The sequence below is a fragment of the Azolla caroliniana genome, unplaced genomic scaffold (assembly GCF_043228905.1).
Source record: "Azolla caroliniana isolate FFs.n. ecotype wild unplaced genomic scaffold, voAzoCaro1.0.p SCAF_568, whole genome shotgun sequence".
In the NCBI taxonomy this organism is placed as follows: Eukaryota; Viridiplantae; Streptophyta; class Polypodiopsida; order Salviniales; family Salviniaceae; genus Azolla; species Azolla caroliniana.
This window is the reverse complement of record NW_028231003.1, coordinates 140-20,474: the sequence shown is the minus strand read 5'-3', so window position 1 is coordinate 20,474 and position 20,335 is coordinate 140. Positions and strand designations below refer to the sequence as shown.

Genomic DNA, 20,335 nt, shown 5'->3' with positions numbered 1-20,335 from the left:
AGGCTGGACGCTCAAATCCAGTTTGAAAGCTACGAGTGGTCCCGGGTTCGGGAAGAAAAAGCACTGGAAGCGGCAACGGTTAACCTTAGTGATGAGGAACCGTCGTCGGCCGAGGGCTAGCTCGGAACCAGTCAACCGGAGACCACTACGACGGAGGGAGCAACGACGGAGACGCCGGTGTCAGAGCAACAAACGGAGGAGCAGCCGCAACAGCCACCAACGGACCCGTCGCAGTAGCCATCAACAAAGCAGCAACATCAACAACAACAACCACAACAACAACAACAACCAATTCCAGATGAACCATTGGAGACTCTCGAACAAAGCATTCTGGATATTTTGGACGAAGAATAGCAAGGGTCAGATGTGGATTCGACGTACAAGGTACTGTCCCACGGGCGTGCCATGTGTTACCGGCCGGCCGACAAAGGAGTCTAGAGTGTGAAACGGAGAGTTATTTAATTAGTAGGAATGGTTGTAAGTAAGCTATGAGTGTGGACGGACGGGCCAGAATCGGTATGCCGTTCCGGATCCGGACCGATCCCGAACTGGTGTGGATGGCACCGTTTTGTAATACAGACCGGAAACCTATTTAAAGGCCTGGATACAATGTAATGAACATCGGTTAATTAATAAAGCTTAGTGTTGTTATCTCTCTGTGTTAATTGCCGTTCTGCATTCATTGTTATATCTTACGCGTGTGATTATGAAGGACGATCTTGTTAAGTAGCCTAATTAAGTCGGATTAATCGTTGAGTCTAATCCTATTGTCGTAACACCCCTTTGGTGAAGTGTCTTCCGTAGACACCCTGTGTTAGGCCATTGTCCGGCCCTAAGAGTTAACATTAGCAAACCCACAAACTATAGGTGTATGTTTCAATATTTGTATTGGCTTGAGGTGTTTACACTGCGTGTACATTTTGTAGGAATGGTTGTAAGTAAGCTATGAGTGTGGACGGAGTTATTTAATTAGTAGGAATGGTTGTAAGTAAGCTATGAGTGTGGACGGACGGACCGGAATCGGTATGTCGTTCCGGATCCGGACCGATCCCGAACTGGTGCGGATGGCACCGTTTTGTAATACAGACCAGAAACCTATTTAAAGGCCCGGATACAATGTAATGAACATCGGTTAATTAATAAAGCTTAGTGTTGTTATCTCTTTGTGTTAATTGCCGTTCTACATTCATTGTTATATCTTACGCGTGTGATTATGAAGGACGATCTTGTTAAGTAGCCTAATTAAGTCGGATTAATCGTTGAGTCTAATCCTATTGCCGTAACACCCCTTTGGTGAAGTGTCTTCCGTAGACACCCTGTGTTAGGCCATTGTCCGGCCCTAAGAGTTAACATTAGCAAACCCACAAACTATAGGTGTATGTTTCAATATTTGTATTGGCTTGAGGTGTTTACACTGCGTGTACATTTTGTGTCAACAAAGTTATGCATCCATGTTGATATTGTTAGTTAGAGAATGGGATCATCATATACCCTACCTATGTATGGCGAGTCGGGAATAACTGATTGTCAATCACTCTTAGAGTATGCAAACTCTCACTCACCTCCTTCAAAGGTTATCCTCACCAAGAAGTTCACTTGTGCCATTTTCAAGCTTAAGCAATGGAGAATGTAAATAACCAAAGAATAGAAAACACATAAATTGAGCACTCTTCAATTGATGACAATCATCAACGCGTACAAGAAAGGAAAATATTAGGTTTTGGTCCAAATAACACTCAACATTAATCTCTTATCGGTACAGGGAATAAAGAGAAGGAGAGAGCTAAAGATTAAAGTCTCAATGCCTTACAATGATAGGAGATCAATAAGAAAAACTATAAAGACACGAAAGTGACCTTTATAGTTCTTTCTGAAGAGATGGTCCACTCTCACATTGTGGCAACCATTAGGCTCAAGGTTGTAGAACTACTATATTATGTTCCCTTTTTTTTAGTATCACGCTTGTGTTTTTGGTACCAATGCCAATATCCATGCGGGTTGTGCCATGTACAAAATGTGCTTAACAAAAGCTCATGTTTTGCAAAGGTTATGGGTTTAAAAATAAAGTAATGGATTTCATCTTGCATATACTAGAAATAATAATTGAAAAGCTTGTGCTATCCAAAGGCAATGAGTTTATATATTGAGTATACCACAAACAATCTTTGTAAGTTTTATTTGGAGATAATCCATGTAAATGCTAAACAATGCACTTACTATAGTTGTTTCTAAACACCAAAATACTATCACTTTTATAGCAAAATAATTAAAGGGAAGCAATCTATCACTTTTATAACATCGATGTGATGAAAAGCAAAGGTGCTAAACCTTTTCGTGTTTTTCATCACATCAATGAAGATAAAAATGCATACAAGAGGGAGATTGACCATAGGTGGGGTTATAAAGCACTAATGTGCTAGTGGAGAGATGTTAAGTTATTCAAGTTTAACATCGTGGACACTTCCCATTGTCAACATACACCATACTTATATCAATTCTTATTTATTAACCCCCACTTCAAGTGCAAGAGGGTGTTGACAATGTTAGGTTGCTTTATTAGGGCGACAAACACAAAATGTTCAAGAAAGGTGACATGATCATTGGGCTCTTTCACATCAATGACATGCAAACACACATTAAACAAATAACGAAGAATTAGAAATAGGAACACAACACCAATGAATGCTTTTCATGTTTTCACTTCGATGGCATCCGATGAACAACATCTCAAAAGTTCATCGAGTGAGGAAATATAAAAGAAAGGAGCACATTGTCGTGGGTTCGATGAAGATAGAGGAGCGGGCACAATATAAGACAATCAAAGCAAACTATACAAAAGGTTTAAAAAAAAACCAAAATGGAAGATGGGCAGAAACTTCATGATTGGGGACGACACTAGGAATCAACAACAATTTGGTTTTGACTTAAACGGTTTGGCATAGTCCAAACCAAACTGGTAAAGCCTTAACTGGCTCCTAAATTGGTTAAGCCTTAATCGGCTCCTAAACTGATTAAGCCTTAATCGGCTCCTAAATCGGTTAAGCCTTAATTGGTTAAGCAAAAATCGGTTTAGGAACTAGTTTATCCAAATTGATTAATCCTTAACCGGTATGGGAACTAGTTTAGCCCAAAAACGGTTCGAGTTCGGCACGAGCCATCCCAAAACCGAGCTCAAACTAGGTAAGGAAGCTCAAGCCCTAAACTTAACCGAATCGAGCCGCTAAACAATTTAAATATACGGTTTAACGGTTCAGGTAAAAGGCTCGAGCCGTGCCGGTGCGGATTCGTAGATACACAAATAGTTTCTTAGGCCAATAGTTTTCCTTATTTATGTTTTTGGCCTTAGGCCTTTCCAAGCCTTTGTTTGGGCAACAGATAGCAAAAGCTTAAGCTTCTCTCTCTCTCTCTCTCTCTCTCTGTGCAGACAGGCTGCTGGCTTGCTTCTCCTCCTTCCTCCTCTTCATCTCCACTCTTCAGAAAGGATGCGGGAACTGTATCCGATCTAGGAACCAGAATCAAGCCTCATTCATCAATGAGGGAGCGCCTTTTACCTCGTGCAAAACCTTAAAAGCTTCCTTTTTAAGGCATGCCAATAGCCGCAGAAGGAGGAGAGAAACATTGAATGTTAAAGTATAACAACTCAAGGAATCTGGAACTCTCTTAAGGAAATCGGTCCTATTTCAGAATCGGTGACCTATCTCTCTAATCCTTGCGTTGTTTCTGATAATTTGATTTCTTCATTCTGGCAACCAATCTGAATCATCCTGATTCGTACCATTCCCCTCCGAAGACAGAAACGATGATTACACCTTCTATGGATGTAAGTTTGCATAGACATTCACAGATACATATGCATATGTATGATTTTATATGTATATATCTTCATATGTATGAGCGTATGTATATCTGTATTTATACACAGATATACATGTATTTATAAAAAAGAATATTGTTTTCAAATATGCTTTATAAACAATGTGAAAATGGGTCTACCTTTTTTTTGGTAGATCTCTCATATTACCATAGTGACGAATCATTTTTCTTCCACAGGATGGGGATGCAATGCATGTTCCACCCACTGAAGCCAATGATGCCGCTGAACCAATGGAAGGTATCATTATTATTGCATGCCTTTCTGTTTCTAGGAGTGTTTATACTTAATTTGTCTATATTCACGTCCTTTCTGAATACCTTTATAGAAGGAACCCATGTCAACAAAGCCAGCTATAGTGTGTTCACAGCATAAAGGTTACCCCAAACCCTACGATGCTTAAACGCATCCTTGTAATCTGCTGTGAACATTGGTTTTGTAATATGGTGGAGGATATGGTTTTTGCCATGTAATGCTTGAATTAAGTTTTGGTAGGTGTTTCTAACTGCTGAATTTCTTGTTTTTTTCAGTAGGACAGGGTGATGGTGTCCCAACCGTGGAAAATCGACCAGTGGAAGATCCGCTTATTGGAAAATTCACGTGGAAAATAGAACATTTCTCCAAGCTTAATGTGAGGAAGCATTATTCAGACACGTTTTCTGTTGGTGGCTTCAAATGGTAACATTCTTCAGTGCCTTACAATAGGATGGTGTTTTAACCTCAGAATCCACAAATCTTGAGTTGAATCGAATATCTCTGTCACATCTATACAATGGTTATATTCTGAATGCAGGGCATGATGGTTTTCTGTTCTGCTGTATGAACCATAGAGTAAAGAAGAATAGTCTTATCAATATAATCCAAGCAGAAGTATGTTTCATGGTTCTGGACTGAAACATAAGTATAATGTGACCTGAATCTTTCCAAAGGCTGCTGATATGTAGTATAAATAACATCTGAAGTAACTGCGAAAGTCATCCAAATGACATAATAACACATTTAAATTCAAAGTTCAAAATTTTGGATAAAAAGGATTCAAACTCTGGATTCTGGAAGCGTGGAAGTCTGGTTGCTAGCAGCCAATGATAACACATGACAGCTTAACATGGTAGTGAAGCTTGAATTGATGCCCAGAAAATCCAATGGTAGCAAATAGAAATGTTCATGCGGCATACTGCAGCATACTGATATTGTTTTTCTCGAACTTTTCTATATGTTGACCATAGAACCACTGTTTTTCCCTAAAATAAGTGTTTTTTTTTAATAGCAATCATTTTCTCCAAGGAAAAGATGTGTTTGCTACATTTGCAAAACATGTATTCACATGTATACAAGTTCTGTTGTGTAATAAAAAGTTCTAGTTAATATTTTGGCCCTTGGTTGATTCTGTACCCTAATATTGTTCGAGTTGTTCAATTTGATTTGTCTTGTTTGTCTGTGTTAATGTATAAATCAGTTTCATTGTCTTTGCAGGCGGGTGCTCTTATTTCCGAAGGGGAATAATGTAGACTATTTATCTCTTTACCTTGATGTAGCAGATGCACAATGTCTTCCAAATGGTTGGACAAGATTGGCCCACTTTGGTTTGTCTATTGTAAATCAGTGTGATTTGAAGTTGACAGTGAGAAAAGGTGAACTAATGATAATTAGATGGTTTCATATGAAATTTCTTTTCTTTGCTTCATGTGATTCTCAAGCTGTGGCAACTTATATTCAGAAACCCAGCATCAATTCAATAGCCGAGAGAATGATTGGGGATTTACATCGTTCATGCCAATTCAAGACATATATGATTGCAGTAAAGGATACTTAGTAAATGATACATTGATTCTCTCTGCGGAGGTGAGTGTTCAAAAGGTGGTTGATAATTGGGCATATGATTCTAAGAAAGAGACGGGGTTCGTAGGGCTGAAGAACCAAGGTGCCACATGCTATATGAATTCACTTCTGCAGACACAGTATCACATCCCTTATTTCCGCAAGGTCTTTTATTATTTTCACTTGCACAAAGATTGAGATATTTCGCGTGTAGTATGTATACACTTCAAGTTGTGCTTTCCCAAAAGAAAAATTTCATTTTTTGCATCTACATATTTGCAGGCAGTGTATCATATGCCTACTACTGAAAGCGACTCTCCCTCTAATAGTATTCCTCTAGCTCTTCAAAGCCTGTTTTACAAGATTCAGTACTCTGACACTAGTGCATCAACCAAAGATTTGACCAAATCCTTTGGTTGGGACACCTATGATTCATTCATGCAGCATGATGTTCAAGAACTGAATCGTGTTCTATGCGAGAAGCTTGAAGATAAAATGAAAGTAGGTTGTTGGCTACACAGTTGGCATATAGTAATACTCACAAAAATTTGTCTGATGATACTTCTCATGTGTAGGGTACAGTTGTGGAAGGTACCATCCAGCAGCTGTTTGAAGGTCATCATATGAACTACATTGAATGTATCAATGTTGATTACAAGTCCACTCGAAAGGAGTCATTTTATGGTAATTTGTCCTCCTCCATGACATCTTATGTTGGCCTGGGATTACTCAAAAAATTAAAGAATGAACTGGAAATTTGTGGTTGCAAAATTGGTCAGATTTACAGCTTGATGTAAAAGGCTGCAAAAATGTTTATGAGTCGTTTGACAAATATGTGGACGTGGAGAAAATGGAGGGTGATAACAAGTACCATGCTGAGCAGCATGGCTTACAGGTTGTGAAGCCTTTTATTTTTAACATTTATCCCAAAGGGGGATGATGAGCATTTTAATTTGGATACTCTTATTACCTGAACTTCCCTGGGGTTATGTCAATATTTAGACCTGATGTATATTACTCTTAAATCCATTTTAAAGACCCATTTTCTGGTGAAGACAGGATGCTCGCAAGGGTGTTCTCTTCATTGATTTTCCACCAGTTCTCCAACTTCAGCTGAAGCGATTTGAATATGACTTCACACGAGATACTATGGTCAAGGTTGGAATTGCAGAAGTTAGAACAATTCTCAGATCTTTTTGACAGTTTTAGGAAATCAGCAAAACAAGATAACTTTTTTTTCCCTGTCATCAGATCAATGACAGATATGAATTTCCTCTTCAACTTGATCTGGATAGAGAGAATGGTCGATACCTTTCACCTGATGCAGATAAAAGTGTGCGAAATTTATATGCCCTTCATAGGTGAGCCCTGCTTTGTTTTCATGAAATGTGAGCGTGTCAGTATCAACACATATGATTGATTGTATGAGAGATGTTTTGTTGTGTGTAAATAAAAACTTAAGTACTCATATACATTATCCACATTTTAAATCTTTGTCTAAAACTTGCTAAATAAGTCAATAATACATGCCTTTTCCAGTGTGCTGGTTCATAGTGGTGGAGTACATGGTGGCCATTACTATGCGTTTATTAGGCCAACACTATCAGATCAGTGGTATAATTCTATTGATCATACTTTTCAAGATGTTTAAAAAACTCAATACTCATTTTATCCTGATGTGTAACACATGGTTTGAAGCTAAGAACTTCAAGCACATGGTGTGCACGTAAATTCACTCACTTATAATATATATAAAGAGATGCTGAAGAAAATGCATAGTGTGCTTGCTTCATGTTGAATAAGTTTTACTTGTCTTCCAGGACCGTGCTTTACATGAGAGAAACAAGATTCTGAAGAAAAAATCTTTGACTTGTCTTGGACATCCCTATGCTGTTATTCTATTGTATTCATTGACAAGTTTTTGTATGTTAATTTAGAAGTCTGTCATTGATTAGTCATCATCTACATGCGAAAAATGTAGAGATATAGCAAATACTTGGTACTTAATGATCATTGTGTTTCTGTAGGTTTGTGTCCTTAAATCTGCACTTGCTTTGACTTGGTTCTATTATTCTTAATGTTGTCCAATGATTCCTTAAAAGCACTTCATCTCATGGATGGTTTTTTTGTGAAGTAGCTTTGCTAATCAGACTGGGATTTGATCATATATTCTTTCAGTTTATGAGTACAATTTTGTCCAACTCTTGTATTTGCTTGTATTAGAATCAAGTAGCTGTTGTATGTAGCACGGCCCATGAAAATATCAGCATTGGCGTGGGTACTACACTTAAGGGCCAGACTAGGAAAAAGGGGGGATATAACAAATTTGCTTCTAAAGCTTTAGGCCAAATGGTCACACCAATGTGAAAGGGGAGAAATCTTATGTACAAAAGCTATAAAAATTACTTTTTGTAACATTATAACTTCTTCAATCTCGAGTCTTGAGTCCCTTCATAGTCTAAGCTTGAGCTTTCTCTTTCTCCCTTGCCCTCATACATTATTGGTGAGATGAGTGATTAAGGCTAAGTGCTAATTCAGCAAACCCTAACCACTTTTTTGTATGTGTTATGTGACATTCTTAATCAATTGCGGTGTGGTTAGTGCTATCACTAATAATTTTTCACTTCCATGTGTATGTGTTTAACACTTAGGCCTTCATTAGGCTTAGGTTAACTTCTTGATTAGGAATTGTCTTGGTGAGTTGAGTGTGAGAGTTCGTGAGATTAGAGTAGACTTTGCTATTGGCTTGAGGAAGTTTGACAACTGTCCTTGCGCTGTTTGCCACCATCAGGGTGTATGTTGTTCCAAACCCATCAGCCAACAATTCTGATGAGAGGAGAAAACCTCTTTGTTAAGAGTCTATGACTAATCAATTGACCAAGTTAAAGTAAAAGAAAGGTGAATAGATTGGATCAAAGAACCCGTTCCACCTGACCACCCCAAGCTATGATCAAGACATACCCAGCCTACCACCGACATCCCATACTGACGAATATGAGGATGACTAGTACCTTGGAAGAGGTAACACGATTGTCGTGACGAAAGCCCAGCCTGCACCGCTTGTGTCTTTAGATGGCAGCCTTCCAACGTAATGTGTTCTATGAGGGTAGCTCGGCGTCATATTTAACCTCTTCATAGGACCCTTCAGTAGATGTGCTTTTCTAAAAGACTTTCCATTCATTGGTTGTTAAGATCATGATAGTGCATGGACCTATTATTCCTTCTATCCAATCACATTAGTCCCTTTCTATCATTAGTGAACACACCCTTCACTTATGTAAATATTAGTGACCTACTCTCGCCTATGTTATGTGTGCATAACATACTCCCCTACTTCAAAAAATTGCACTCTTTCATTATAAAGTAAGCTCGCAAGCCGTATTGTAGTCTTGTGATAACACTCTCGTGGAACATATAAACATGCCCTAGGCGTGAGACACCTTGAGTTGAGATAGTTAATTTACTTGTTGACTCTTAATTTTGTAACTTTCATTGTGAGACTGTATGGTTGTCAATTTTTGGTGGATCATTGGGAACACATCATCAAGTGGAAGGCTGTTCTCTCTAAAATAGCACGATTCATATATTTGCTTCTTGTATTGAATTCCACGGTCAATGCAATAATTTTATAAGCTTTCAAGGAATCTTCATTGAGAAATCTTAGTGAGTCACTTATTCCTCTGATGCCACGAAGTCCATTGTTTCTAAAAGACTTATATGGCCAACTGCCCAGCAGGATCTATCTGATGCACTTCGTTATATAGAGGTTCTCTGCTTTTATAAGATGTTATCATAGCCAGATCTTAATGCTAAATTAATTCCAATAAAGATATGCTGTAATTGAAACAGGAAATTCTTGCAAAAATCATACTTTCCTATTTACAATTGTTCTAAATGTTGACATTTACGAGAATATGAGGAAAAGGCCTTGGTTTCTCATCAGGAAAAGAAATAATGTGGATGGTGGAAGGAAACAATAGCAATTTAAACTTGTATGATTGAATTAGCCTCACGTCAATGAGCATGCTGTATCAATGACATGATAATAGTTTGAAAATGATACTAGTGCCTAACATGCAGGTTCAAATTCGATGATGAAAGAGTAACCAAAGAGAAGATAAAGACCGCTTTGGAAGATCAATATGGTGGCGAAGAGGAGGTAGTGGAATTTAATGCTGAACGTTTTCGACTTTTGCTCTCTTTTGCTTTGCCTTTGGGGGTTGATGGTTGATGTATTTCTTTTAGTTACCACAAACAAATCCAGGTTTCAATAATCCACCATTTAAATTCATGAAGTATTCAAATGCGTACATGCTTGTGTACATTAGAGAGAGTGACAAGGATAAGATCATTTGTAATGTGGACGAGAAGGACATTGCACAACACCTGCAGGTAGTCTCGTTGCTTCTACACTTAAGATGTAATCTCTTATTTGGTCTTATAGGCCATTTTGGGCTCTTAAAAGATGTTAATATATCTTTCTTTCTTCTTCTTTCTTTCTTTCTGCTTGATTGTGTTTTTGTTCCAAGGCTTACTTTGTTGTATATACTGGTTTTGGATAAAATAAGGTGAGGCTTAAAAAGGAAAAGGAAGAAAAAGAGCACAAAAAAAAGGAAAAGGCAGAAGCTCATCTTTACACAATCATTAAGGTTAGTGGCTCAACTTTTGCGGGCTATGTGCAAGTTGTGTTTTCGTTTCTTTATGTCTACATGATCAATGCAATAATAAGTAGGGGTATTCAATAGGCCCCGTTTTTTATGCTATGCATTGGGATTTGTCCTTGTAAACACTACTTTGCAACATAATTCATATGAAGGCTTCCTTGTACTATATGCATTGTTGAAGCTTTTGTTTGATGTCTCTTTGTCTCTGCAAAAATGTACCAGCGATGTTTTGACTTGTCTGATCTATTCTATAAATTGTAGATTTTCATAGTTTTTGTGATATATATTTGTTATTCTATTGGTCAGATTGCTCGGGATGATGATCTTAAGAATCAAATTGGTAAAGATATATTTTTTGACCTTGTCGATCATGACAAAGTGCAAAGCTTTCGGATACAGAAGCAGACACCATTTATTCAGTTCAAGGTAGCAGAGGTTTTTTTTCCGTTGATGGTTCATTTTATTTAACCCTAACGATGAAATGATTGCAGGAGATGGTGGCCAAGGAACTAGGAGTACCTGTTCAATTTCAACGTTTCTGGATTTGGGCCAAACGTCAGAACCAAACATACCGTCCGAATAGGCCGTTGACAGAACAGGAAGAACATCAAATGGTATACTTTTGGCCTATTGATTATTTCATGATTTTTGATATAAAATTTCTAAATGTTATCTAGTTTATTCTATTGAGTAGGTGAGCCTTCTTAAAGAAGTAGCAAACAAAGCTCACAATGCTGAGCTAAGACTCTTTTTGGAAGTTCTTCCTGATCAAGTATGGGCTTGGCATTTTACTTCTCTTCTTTCATTGGATGCTACTCTTTCTGATTGTTTTATTACTATTATTCATCATCATTTCATCTGTGGCAGGATCCAGAGCCACTATACTCTCTGTATGGCAAGACGAAAGATGACATTCTACTTTTTTTCAAGCTGTATAATCCAGAGAAAGAAGAACTACGGTAAATAAAATTTCATATGAATACATGAATACTTATGTGTGTTATCTCATCTTTTGTCTCAAGCTTTTTTCATAAAATTGATACGGTCCTCTGAGACTGAGGCACACAGTAGGCACTTGGATAGTTTTGTATGCTTTAACTCATTTATCTTGTGGTGATACGTTGCCAGCATCATCTTTGTGAAACGTTTCAGGCTGAAATATATCAGTTCTCAATGAGGCCACCTTAATCTCCTGTTGAAGAACAGATATATAAGTAAATACTATATAGATCTTATATGTTGTAGATATTAAATTCAAAATTTATAATTAGTGATTCAGAAACTAGGTAATGATTTATTAATATGAACAGGAGGCACCATATGGGATAATAATTGCTAGTGCTCTCCCGAACCGTGTAGGTGCAGGGTTGAATAGAATGAAAAACTGAAATTCGAAGCGAAAAACTAACCTTTTTGCCTGGTTTCACTACTTAAATCTTCCATGAGCTTGGTTCTGTATTCATGTAGATGAGCAAATAGCACCCATAGTGTCATCGGTGATAGTTCTGTCCTTGTAGGACTTACTGACATCTACTACAGCCTTGTGAGAATTCTTAAAAACCTTATATTTTTGTGCTGCAGAGAAATTTTCAGAAGCTACTGGATTTCGTAAAGTTATAAACTTTTTATTTTTTAACAATGTGGCAGGTTGAGGTTAGACTCACTGTGGCAATCTTTTTTAAATTTTAAAAATTTTAACTGTCCAATTCAAACGAGGAATTTTACTTTGAAGTTGAAACCTTACAAGAATAAACGAATCACTGATCAAAGCAAAGGTTGAGATAAATTTAGCCTTTAGGAAAAGACAATGCAATGGAGAAATTTCGTCATTAAGAAGACGCCAAAAGAAAATGTCAATGAAGTTCATGCATGCGAATCCTCTTCCTAAGGATGCATTCGATGCCAAAGAGCTATAAAAAAGAGAGAAATGGAAGCAAAATGTTGTTATTAGAGGGATGTAAGAAGAGGAATCAAAGAATGCACTTTGATGTAGCTCAAGGTATAGATATTATATTTCTGGTTGAAAGTTGGTAACAAGTGTATACTTAAAATTGCTGGCTACATCATAAAACCTTTGTGGCCTTGCACTAGAAGAAATATTGGGTGAGCAAGATTGGCATGTATTGATGTGAGTGTGTGGGAAACAGCATACGAGTACTATAATTTGTATGAGTTAGATCATGATGACCTCTTTTTTGATGTGTGTGCTGACATTCTTAGATATGAGAAAATAAAAAAGTGCTTAAATGCTTGGATGGAACTTATCAAAATGAGAAAGCTCATGACAATGTAATGGTGTCAGATTCTACAACTCAGACATCGTATTGTGTAAGATTATGGTAGGGTTCTCAAACAGATGCTTAATCGCACAAACCTGAAGGTTCTCAATGGTACCCATTTGTTTCTCATGACAAATGTTTTGACATGTCTGACATGTCTCCCAGCCTTGGCAGGAGGAAATGTAGTTGAGTATGTTTTGGTGAATCCATGGTGAATCCATTTAGAATTTGCCGATTGTCACTGGATTCAGATCACAAGACCTTATACTTGCACATTGGAACCAAAAACTCACACATTGACCAATGCATTAGAGTACAAAAGGAAAAGAGGTACATTATGCACCCTAATAGATGGAAGGGTTTTGCTCTAATTAGTTTTTTGTACCATGCACCAAGTGAGATATTGCCACCCCTCACATCCACTCCATAAAGCAACACTTGGATCACCATAGCATTGAATAAGGTCAATTGCCCTTCCCATCCTCAAGTATCATCTTGGTTGCATTGATTCTCAAATGTAACAATCATTCCACCCTGCCTGAAGCCTAGATTCATAGCATACATTCTACCTATTTGTTGATGGATATTAATACCAGAAGATTTGAAGCTTTGCTTCACTTCCGTTAGTTTTCCTTTGTATGTAAAAATGGGTAGTGTCTTGGTTGTATTGCCTTTATTGCCATCATTTTTGTTTTGTTCACGTTAATAGTTAGCTCGTTGATTTGGCAAAATGTTTCCAATACATCAAGTGAGTGTTGTATATTAGAATAGCACATCATCGACATATAGGAATATACAGTAAGATCTTGCATGAGTTTTCGGGCATCTAATCCTTCATTTGCATCCTTGTTTACTATTTCTTCTACCCCCTTGTTGCCCAAAATGTATTTCAAGAAACCACTATCCATTTCCAATTGGCACCTAACTTGCTGATGTAATCATGCTATGACTGCTATATACTCTAAAGACATTCCGATCTCTGTCGTTCTTTACCCAAGCATGAAAATATGCAAGATATAATGATGAAAACCTAGTGGAGGATGAAAATCACTTCTCACATGCTCAACATGTGAAGTAATTCACTAGAGCATGATGACTTGTTAGTTAGATGGCATGTTGATTTAAGTTTCATGTGGAACTAACCAGAGTAGTAACCTCCAATCTTAGGAAGGAGTCTTGTTCAAGGTGATATGTTTATTTTGTCCCATTGGTCAAAATTGGTCAGCTAAGTTCTTCATGAATAAATCTATTTTCTACTCTTTTGAACAAAGTGATAGAAACCTCGGATGTTGATCTTTTTGTAGTATAATGTGGTGTGGATGCCCATATATGAATATTGAAATATGCAGGAATTTGTTGACGTGGATGTATTATGAATAACACTTTATTTTAGCTGCTAGGGATGTAACAATAAGCTGCATATTCTATCATTGAAGTAGTTAATCATCTCATCACTCTCTTCTTAAAGTTTTCTGGGAACTCATCTTTAAGAAAAAAGGTAATATGTTTATAGGTATGTATATATGCATGAAAGATGGATTTTGTAGTGGTTTATGATCTGTGAATGCAGTTCATTTTCATGCCTTGGGTTGAGGCCACATAAGTATATAAGTCTGCATGAAAAAGTTTTTTGTTCTGTACTCCTCTGCAATGTCGGTTTTCTGATTTCGTGTATTTTTCCCAAACAAGACGAGCTGGTTTCCCTGTACTTTCAAATTATTTTTTATTGACACAGCTCTATAACAAAACTTACTTTTTATTATTTGTGTAGCTATGTTGGAAGGACTTTTGTCAAAGCAAGTGGTAAGCCACTTGATATATTGGAGAAGTTGAATGCTATGGCTGGATTTGAACTTACTCAAGATATTGATCTGTTCGAGGTAGGTGAGCGATTTGTTTAGAGTTATGCTTTTAAAGTCGGTTACTTATTTCTTTGATGCCTTGTGTACAGGAAATTAAGTTTGAGCCTGTTATGTGTGAACCTGTGGATAAGAAGGTGGCATTTAAGTCTAGTCAGGTACTAGAGCTGCAACTATACAAGCTGTGCATGAAGTGAATATTTGTTCTAACCACGATTCATTAAATGACAGTTAGAAGATGGAGATATTATTTGTTTCCAGAAAACTCATCCCAAAGAGGATTTGTTGCAGTACCGTTTTCCTGATGTACCCTCCTTTCTGGAGTATGTAAATTATCGACAAGTAAGTGCAGCTTCCAGATGATCAAATTTGCAATGACTCTATAGCTAATATGCTCAGATATCCTTCTCAGCTCATATCTTGTAATTGAAATAATAGTTTTATTAACTTTGCATGTGTTACAGAGCATAGTAGCTATATGATATGCTGGGTTTAATTTGTAATGCATTGCACTGCTACAAATTGATTACAAATGCAGTTTTTATTGGGAAATGGTGAAGTTTGAATAGAAAACCGAAGGGATGAATTGTGTATATATTGTAGGAATCTCTGTAAAATAGCTGGGTTTGCAATGTGTAACTAACTTCCAACTGCTGTTTTTAAGCAACAGTTTGCGATCCAGTATGTAATAACTATGTCATAACTTCAGTGTGCATAGATCGATAGGGTTCGTTTCTTCTAAAATTTATGACTTATGAGTACTATGCTAGGTGTAGTAAAGTGTCATGAACATTATAATAAGTGAATTCCTTATAATATTGAAAATTGACATCTTTCTCTCCAGAGTAAAAATGTGAACCGAGTTTTTTTCCTGATTTGCGTCCAGTTTTGGGGAAGTCATTGCGACTAATTTGATATCCAGTCTGTCATAGATTCTGTATGATTTTGGGATATGAGCCCCACGTTTGTATGTATGGAAAGTGTTTGTGTATGAGGAGGAAACCTATTTGTTCTCTTTGAATGCACAAGAGATCATGTGCTTCAATATTTCTCACATATAGAGGCACACTTGCGTCTGAACAACAACATAAGTGCCAGAGCTTGCAATTTGGGTGCACCGGCATATAAAAGAAGCATTATTTCTATCATGTTGTACATGAGTACATGAAAATATTGTGAGGTTTTTAATTAAATCTTCTCTCTTTTTGTGAAGGTAGTACACTTCCGCCGACTTGATAAACCCAAAGATGATGAGTTCTGTCTTGAACTGTAAGTCTATATACGTTGTTGATTCTTGCTTAAATGTATATTTATTATCCATGTAGATGGGAGGATTTTTATTCGAGTACTAAATTTATACTTCAACAGGTCAAAACAGAACCTTTATGATGATGTAACTGAAAAAGTCGCTCAACAGGTTGGCTTAGATGATCCTTCAAAGATTCGACTGACATCCCATAACTGTTATGCACAACAGCCAAAGCCACAACCGATAAAGTACCGAGGTGTGGAACGGCTTGTTGATATGCTTATGCATTACAACCAGGTGAACTATCTAGTCTTAAGTATCCACCCGATATGGTTTGGTTTTGAATAGTAAAGGGATTCAGATTTCAAGAAGAAATCAGGATGGGTGCTAGTATAGGTGCTAATGATGGGTTCTCTCTTGACAGATGTCGGATATCCTATATTTTGAAGTGCTTGATATACCTTTGCCTGAATTACAATGTCTGAAAACTCTGAAGTTGGCTTTTCATAACTCAAAGACAGAGGAGGTTAGAATTAATTGTCTGTCGTATAGCTTTTTCTTTTCACGCTTATCTGCAGCATAATATCATGATTCACCCTTGGATTCTCTTGTTTTTTAAGGTCTCTGTGCACAGTGTTAGGTTGCCAAAGCAAAGTACTGTTGGAGACGTAATACATGAGCTTGCTAAGAAGGTGATTCATGACTACATTCCTATATATATATATATATCTTAGATGTGCTTATGTGTGCTCTTACTCTTCATATTTTAAGGTTGAGCTCTCCAGTCCATCAGCAGAGCTCAGAATATTGGAGGTTTTTTACAACAAAATATACAAGGTTATTGTAGTAAATACTCCAGAAAGATTGCAATTGTTCATCTTAATTGTAAGGTTGCTGAACAGTGCTTATTGGCATGCAGATATTTCCGTTAAACGAAAAAATTGAAACTATTAATGACCAGTATTGGACATTACGGGCTGAAGAGGCATATATCTTAAACCTTGAGAGCTGCTGTTTCATATTTTTTCATTTGAGTTAGCTGGGCATAATCTGGATGTAGTAATCTGAAGGAATGGAATAATTTTTTGCTATCTATTACTGAAGTCTCACATTCTCATATGTTTACAATATCTTACCTGGAAACAAATAAATGTTCAATTTACCTACAATTCAATCATAAGATTGAAATGCAGTTTGATTATCTGTAAATATATTCTGCATATTAAATCTCAGATGTTTTTCAAGTGTTACTCTGGAAAGTGTAGTTACTCAGTCTTACCATAACAGTCAGATCACATTCGCATATTTTAGAAGTTCTAACCTGGAAACACATCAATGTTAAATCTACTTACATTTCAATCATAAAATTGAAACGCAGTTTGATAATCTGTAGGTGTATATTGTGCATATTAATTTCCAAATGTTTTTTTCATGATACTCTGCAAAAAAGTGTAGCAATTTTATCTTTACTTGTCATTAGACCTGGCCTGCTTCCATGGTTAAGTAGTTTATCTAGGTTATTATGTGTGCAGATACCTGAAGAAGAAAAGGAAATAGCACCACAAGATAGATTGGTACATATTTATCATTTTACAAGAGATGCCTCTCAAAATCAAATGGTATGATCATAACTTCAAAGCATCGAAAGATGGGATGTCTTATTTTTGTTTAATTGATTTGAGAGTCATGATCTTCAGGTTCAAAATTTTGGTGAGCCGTTCTTCTTGGTCGTCCATGAGAATGAGACATTGCATTCTGTTAAATCTCGCATACAAAGGAAGCTGGAAATAGCAGATGCAGAGTTTATGAAGGTGCAGAAAAGCTCATTTTAAATTGTGTTGGCAATGAACTTTCATTTCAAAGAATGCATATTGTTGCAGTGTTTATTCCTTCGAGCTCTTAATCTTGGATTGGAAGTGTGAATATTGATTGATTAAACATATCAATATTTTTTGTTGCAGTGGAAATTTGCTTTTGTTTCTTTGGGTCGGCCAGAATATTTTGTTGATTCTGACATTGTAGCAAGCAGATTTCAGGTATTACATTTGATATTTTCTGCTTATTGCTTCAATTCTGGGTAGATTTGGTTGTGGTAAAGTCATGTTCCTCTTGAAAAAGAAAAATGTTTAAGAATTCGTATTTTATCCTCACACAAAATAGATTTAGGAAAAAGCAAATCCTTAATGGTTATAAAAAATTTCGAGTCTTTAATAATTTAGTAGCTTAGTACACATTTGCCTGCTAAAAACTATTAAAATACAATTGGGTATGATTTTATTCTATCATTTCTTTAACATACAAGATAAAACTACTAAATCTGAGTGGGATGCCTGATATGTTTCTAATATAATGTCATTCTATGCGTAAAGAAGGGTGTAAGTCTTAACTTTTTTCTGTGCATGTAAAGAAAAAGGAGACATATGGTCCATGGGAGTATTATCTTGGTTTGGAACATACAGATACTGCACCAAAGAGATCACACCAGATTAATCAGGTGCTGTGAACAAAATATGATATAGGTGTTGATTTCATCAACTTTCTTATCTCTTATACTGGATCTTCTAAATCTCTATTCCATGGCTTGCAGAATCGGAATGTCTTTGAAAAGGCTGTAAAGATATACAATTAATGAATACAAAGAGTCTTCAATAGGGGTCTGTATGTATGGAATTGAGCTGGTGATTGCAATGAATGCGTCATTAATTTTCCATCAAGAGCAAAGAGTATTCATGTGCTGTCTCTGAGGAGTATTCTCGTCCAAATGGATGTCAAGAAGAGTTCTAAAGGCCTGTCTAACTACAGAGGGCAGCATCAATCATAGGAGAAACAAGATTCTCCTAAAGAGGCATAGTTGTGTATGCTGAGATTCCCTCTACCAGAAATTTTCATGTGAGCTGAGATTCTGTCTAGAGGAAATTTTCCTGTGAAGGTTTTCTCTAGTAAGTTTTGATGATATGCAACGTTTTATCCATGGAATTCTACTGCAGTCCTTTGGGATTGTGGTTACAAGATTTGTTTTGGGAGCTAAATGAGTGGAAACGGCTTGTATAGGATAATTTCTTTTGGAATCTCATTCTTTTCTCAGCTGAATTTGGAGTGGTATAAAAACTTCCGAGTTTTTGATGTTGTAACTCTATCAAGTTCCATGCAGTCATTGTTTGAGTTGTATTACAACTATCATAAATAGGGGTGTGAAACTAGTAAAATGACAAGCAATAGTGACATATGTGGGTATTTGCAATCCCCATTAAATGTTTGAGGAAAACGATTAGAGCTGGAAGATGTTAATGTTGTTGAATAGTTCTATTGTTTTTGTCTGCTAACTATATGATGGACTCTAAACAATGTTTATTACCTGAGCATACAAATATCATGAATTTTAATTGCTCTCCTTGGCATGAGCTTGTGCTTTACCAAACAATTTTTTGTTATTGGTATTAGGTTCCATTCCATGGGATCAAATCAACATTCGTTCTTGTACATTAGAAATGACAGAGTCCATCTATGGACGATCTATGGGTAGGTAGCATGAAGTTAATAACATGCTTTATGCATACATCTGAAGGGATGTCAAGCACGATTTTAAGGGTTGTAACATTGTGGGTGACTGAATGGTAGGCACGAAACGTTTAGTTGATACTCTATGATCGTCAAACACATTGAAAGAAACATGAAGTTGATACTCTATAATGCCTTTCTTTTTACATTGGAAGCAGCATCAACCATATTTTAATTCCTAAGTCAATGAAAACTTGGGCGAGTGTCCATACTGTTAGCTTTTATAGTAGTGAAAAGGTGGAAAATATTATATTTTTCATTTTTCCAAAATGCGTCAGATCTTTTTACTACCTAAATGTACCAACGTAAGTACCTTTTTTTTTTCTTTTTTCCTGTTAATTGTCATCATGGTGAAACACATCGTCTATTAACTCACATTTCTGGTTTCCACTTCAAATTGTGTCTAGTGTAATCCAAGTGTGCAGTTGTACAGCTACAGGGTTTCAACACATGATGTTTGGAATTGACCGACATTAAGACAATCCAACAGGCCACATGCATTAGAAACTGATAAATAATTATTTTTGTTCGATGACACGAACTTACAAGAAATATATTCAGTGCAGGTTATCAACAAAACTTACATTACATGATACCAGTGAAGCATGGTAAATTGAGAGTAGACTGAAATGAGAACTGTATAGAACTCATTACTGTTTGGTTTGGAGGTCAAGGAAAAAATGGCACTAAATCCAACCTCTTGAGAAGAACTTCAATATGGGTTAAGGAATTCATGCCCTTCGTTTCTACGGAGTTCAACAGGAAAAGAAAACATTGATGATGTATGGCAAGAGAAATTGCAGAGGAACAAGAAGTTCCCAGGGCTACTTGACCCAAATATGTTCATCATCAGTCTTATTTCATAGATTGTAGTGTTCTCCCTCTTTCTTATCAAGATTTGGACGATTAAACAAAAAGAATCATCATGCCATTTGCAAGGGTGACTTCTGTCACTGTGCTAAATGCAGCCCCAAGTTTGTCACAAACATTAATTGTATACACTTTCTCTAGATATGGCACACACAGTCATGCATGCT

The 20,335-nt window shown here is 36.7% G+C and overlaps 1 protein-coding gene and 1 long non-coding RNA gene across 2 annotated transcripts; both read left to right on the top strand.

Annotated features, from left to right (window-relative positions):
- The first annotated feature begins 3,617 nt into the window (after positions 1-3,617).
- On the top strand, positions 3,618-18,830 carry LOC147847962 (ubiquitin C-terminal hydrolase 12-like). Its single transcript, XM_087338721.1, has 32 exons — positions 3,618-3,820; positions 4,051-4,111; positions 4,402-4,549; positions 5,345-5,502; positions 5,589-5,854; positions 5,972-6,190; positions 6,265-6,373; positions 6,469-6,584; positions 6,749-6,847; positions 6,941-7,050; positions 7,229-7,303; positions 9,770-9,848; positions 9,935-10,081; positions 10,258-10,338; positions 10,660-10,779; positions 10,845-10,967; positions 11,048-11,125; positions 11,221-11,312; positions 14,404-14,512; positions 14,584-14,649; positions 14,723-14,833; positions 15,705-15,760; positions 15,860-16,037; positions 16,165-16,266; positions 16,361-16,432; positions 16,512-16,577; positions 16,660-16,725; positions 17,273-17,359; positions 17,438-17,551; positions 17,702-17,776; positions 18,148-18,234; positions 18,328-18,830. Exons 1-32 carry the CDS (start codon positions 3,800-3,802, stop codon positions 18,367-18,369), a joined length of 3,333 nt encoding a protein of 1,110 aa, XP_087194847.1. The 5' UTR covers positions 3,618-3,799; the 3' UTR covers positions 18,370-18,830.
- On the top strand, positions 12,609-14,103 carry LOC147847963 (uncharacterized). The gene is made up of 2 exons (XR_015532175.1): positions 12,609-12,733; positions 13,937-14,103. It is a non-coding gene; the product is annotated as an uncharacterized LOC147847963 (long non-coding RNA).
- Positions 18,831-20,335: the final 1,505 nt, after the last annotated feature.

Excerpts from the sequence above, each read along its gene's own strand:
- LOC147847962 (XM_087338721.1), top strand. The coding sequence starts at position 3,800 with ATGATTACACCTTCTATGGAT. Across the intron at positions 6,585-6,748 it reads CTGAGCAGCATGGCTTACAG|GATGCTCGCAAGGGTGTTCT; the intron begins GTTGTGAAGCCT and ends TGGTGAAGACAG. Across the intron at positions 10,082-10,257 it reads ACATTGCACAACACCTGCAG|GTGAGGCTTAAAAAGGAAAA; the intron begins GTAGTCTCGTTG and ends GGATAAAATAAG.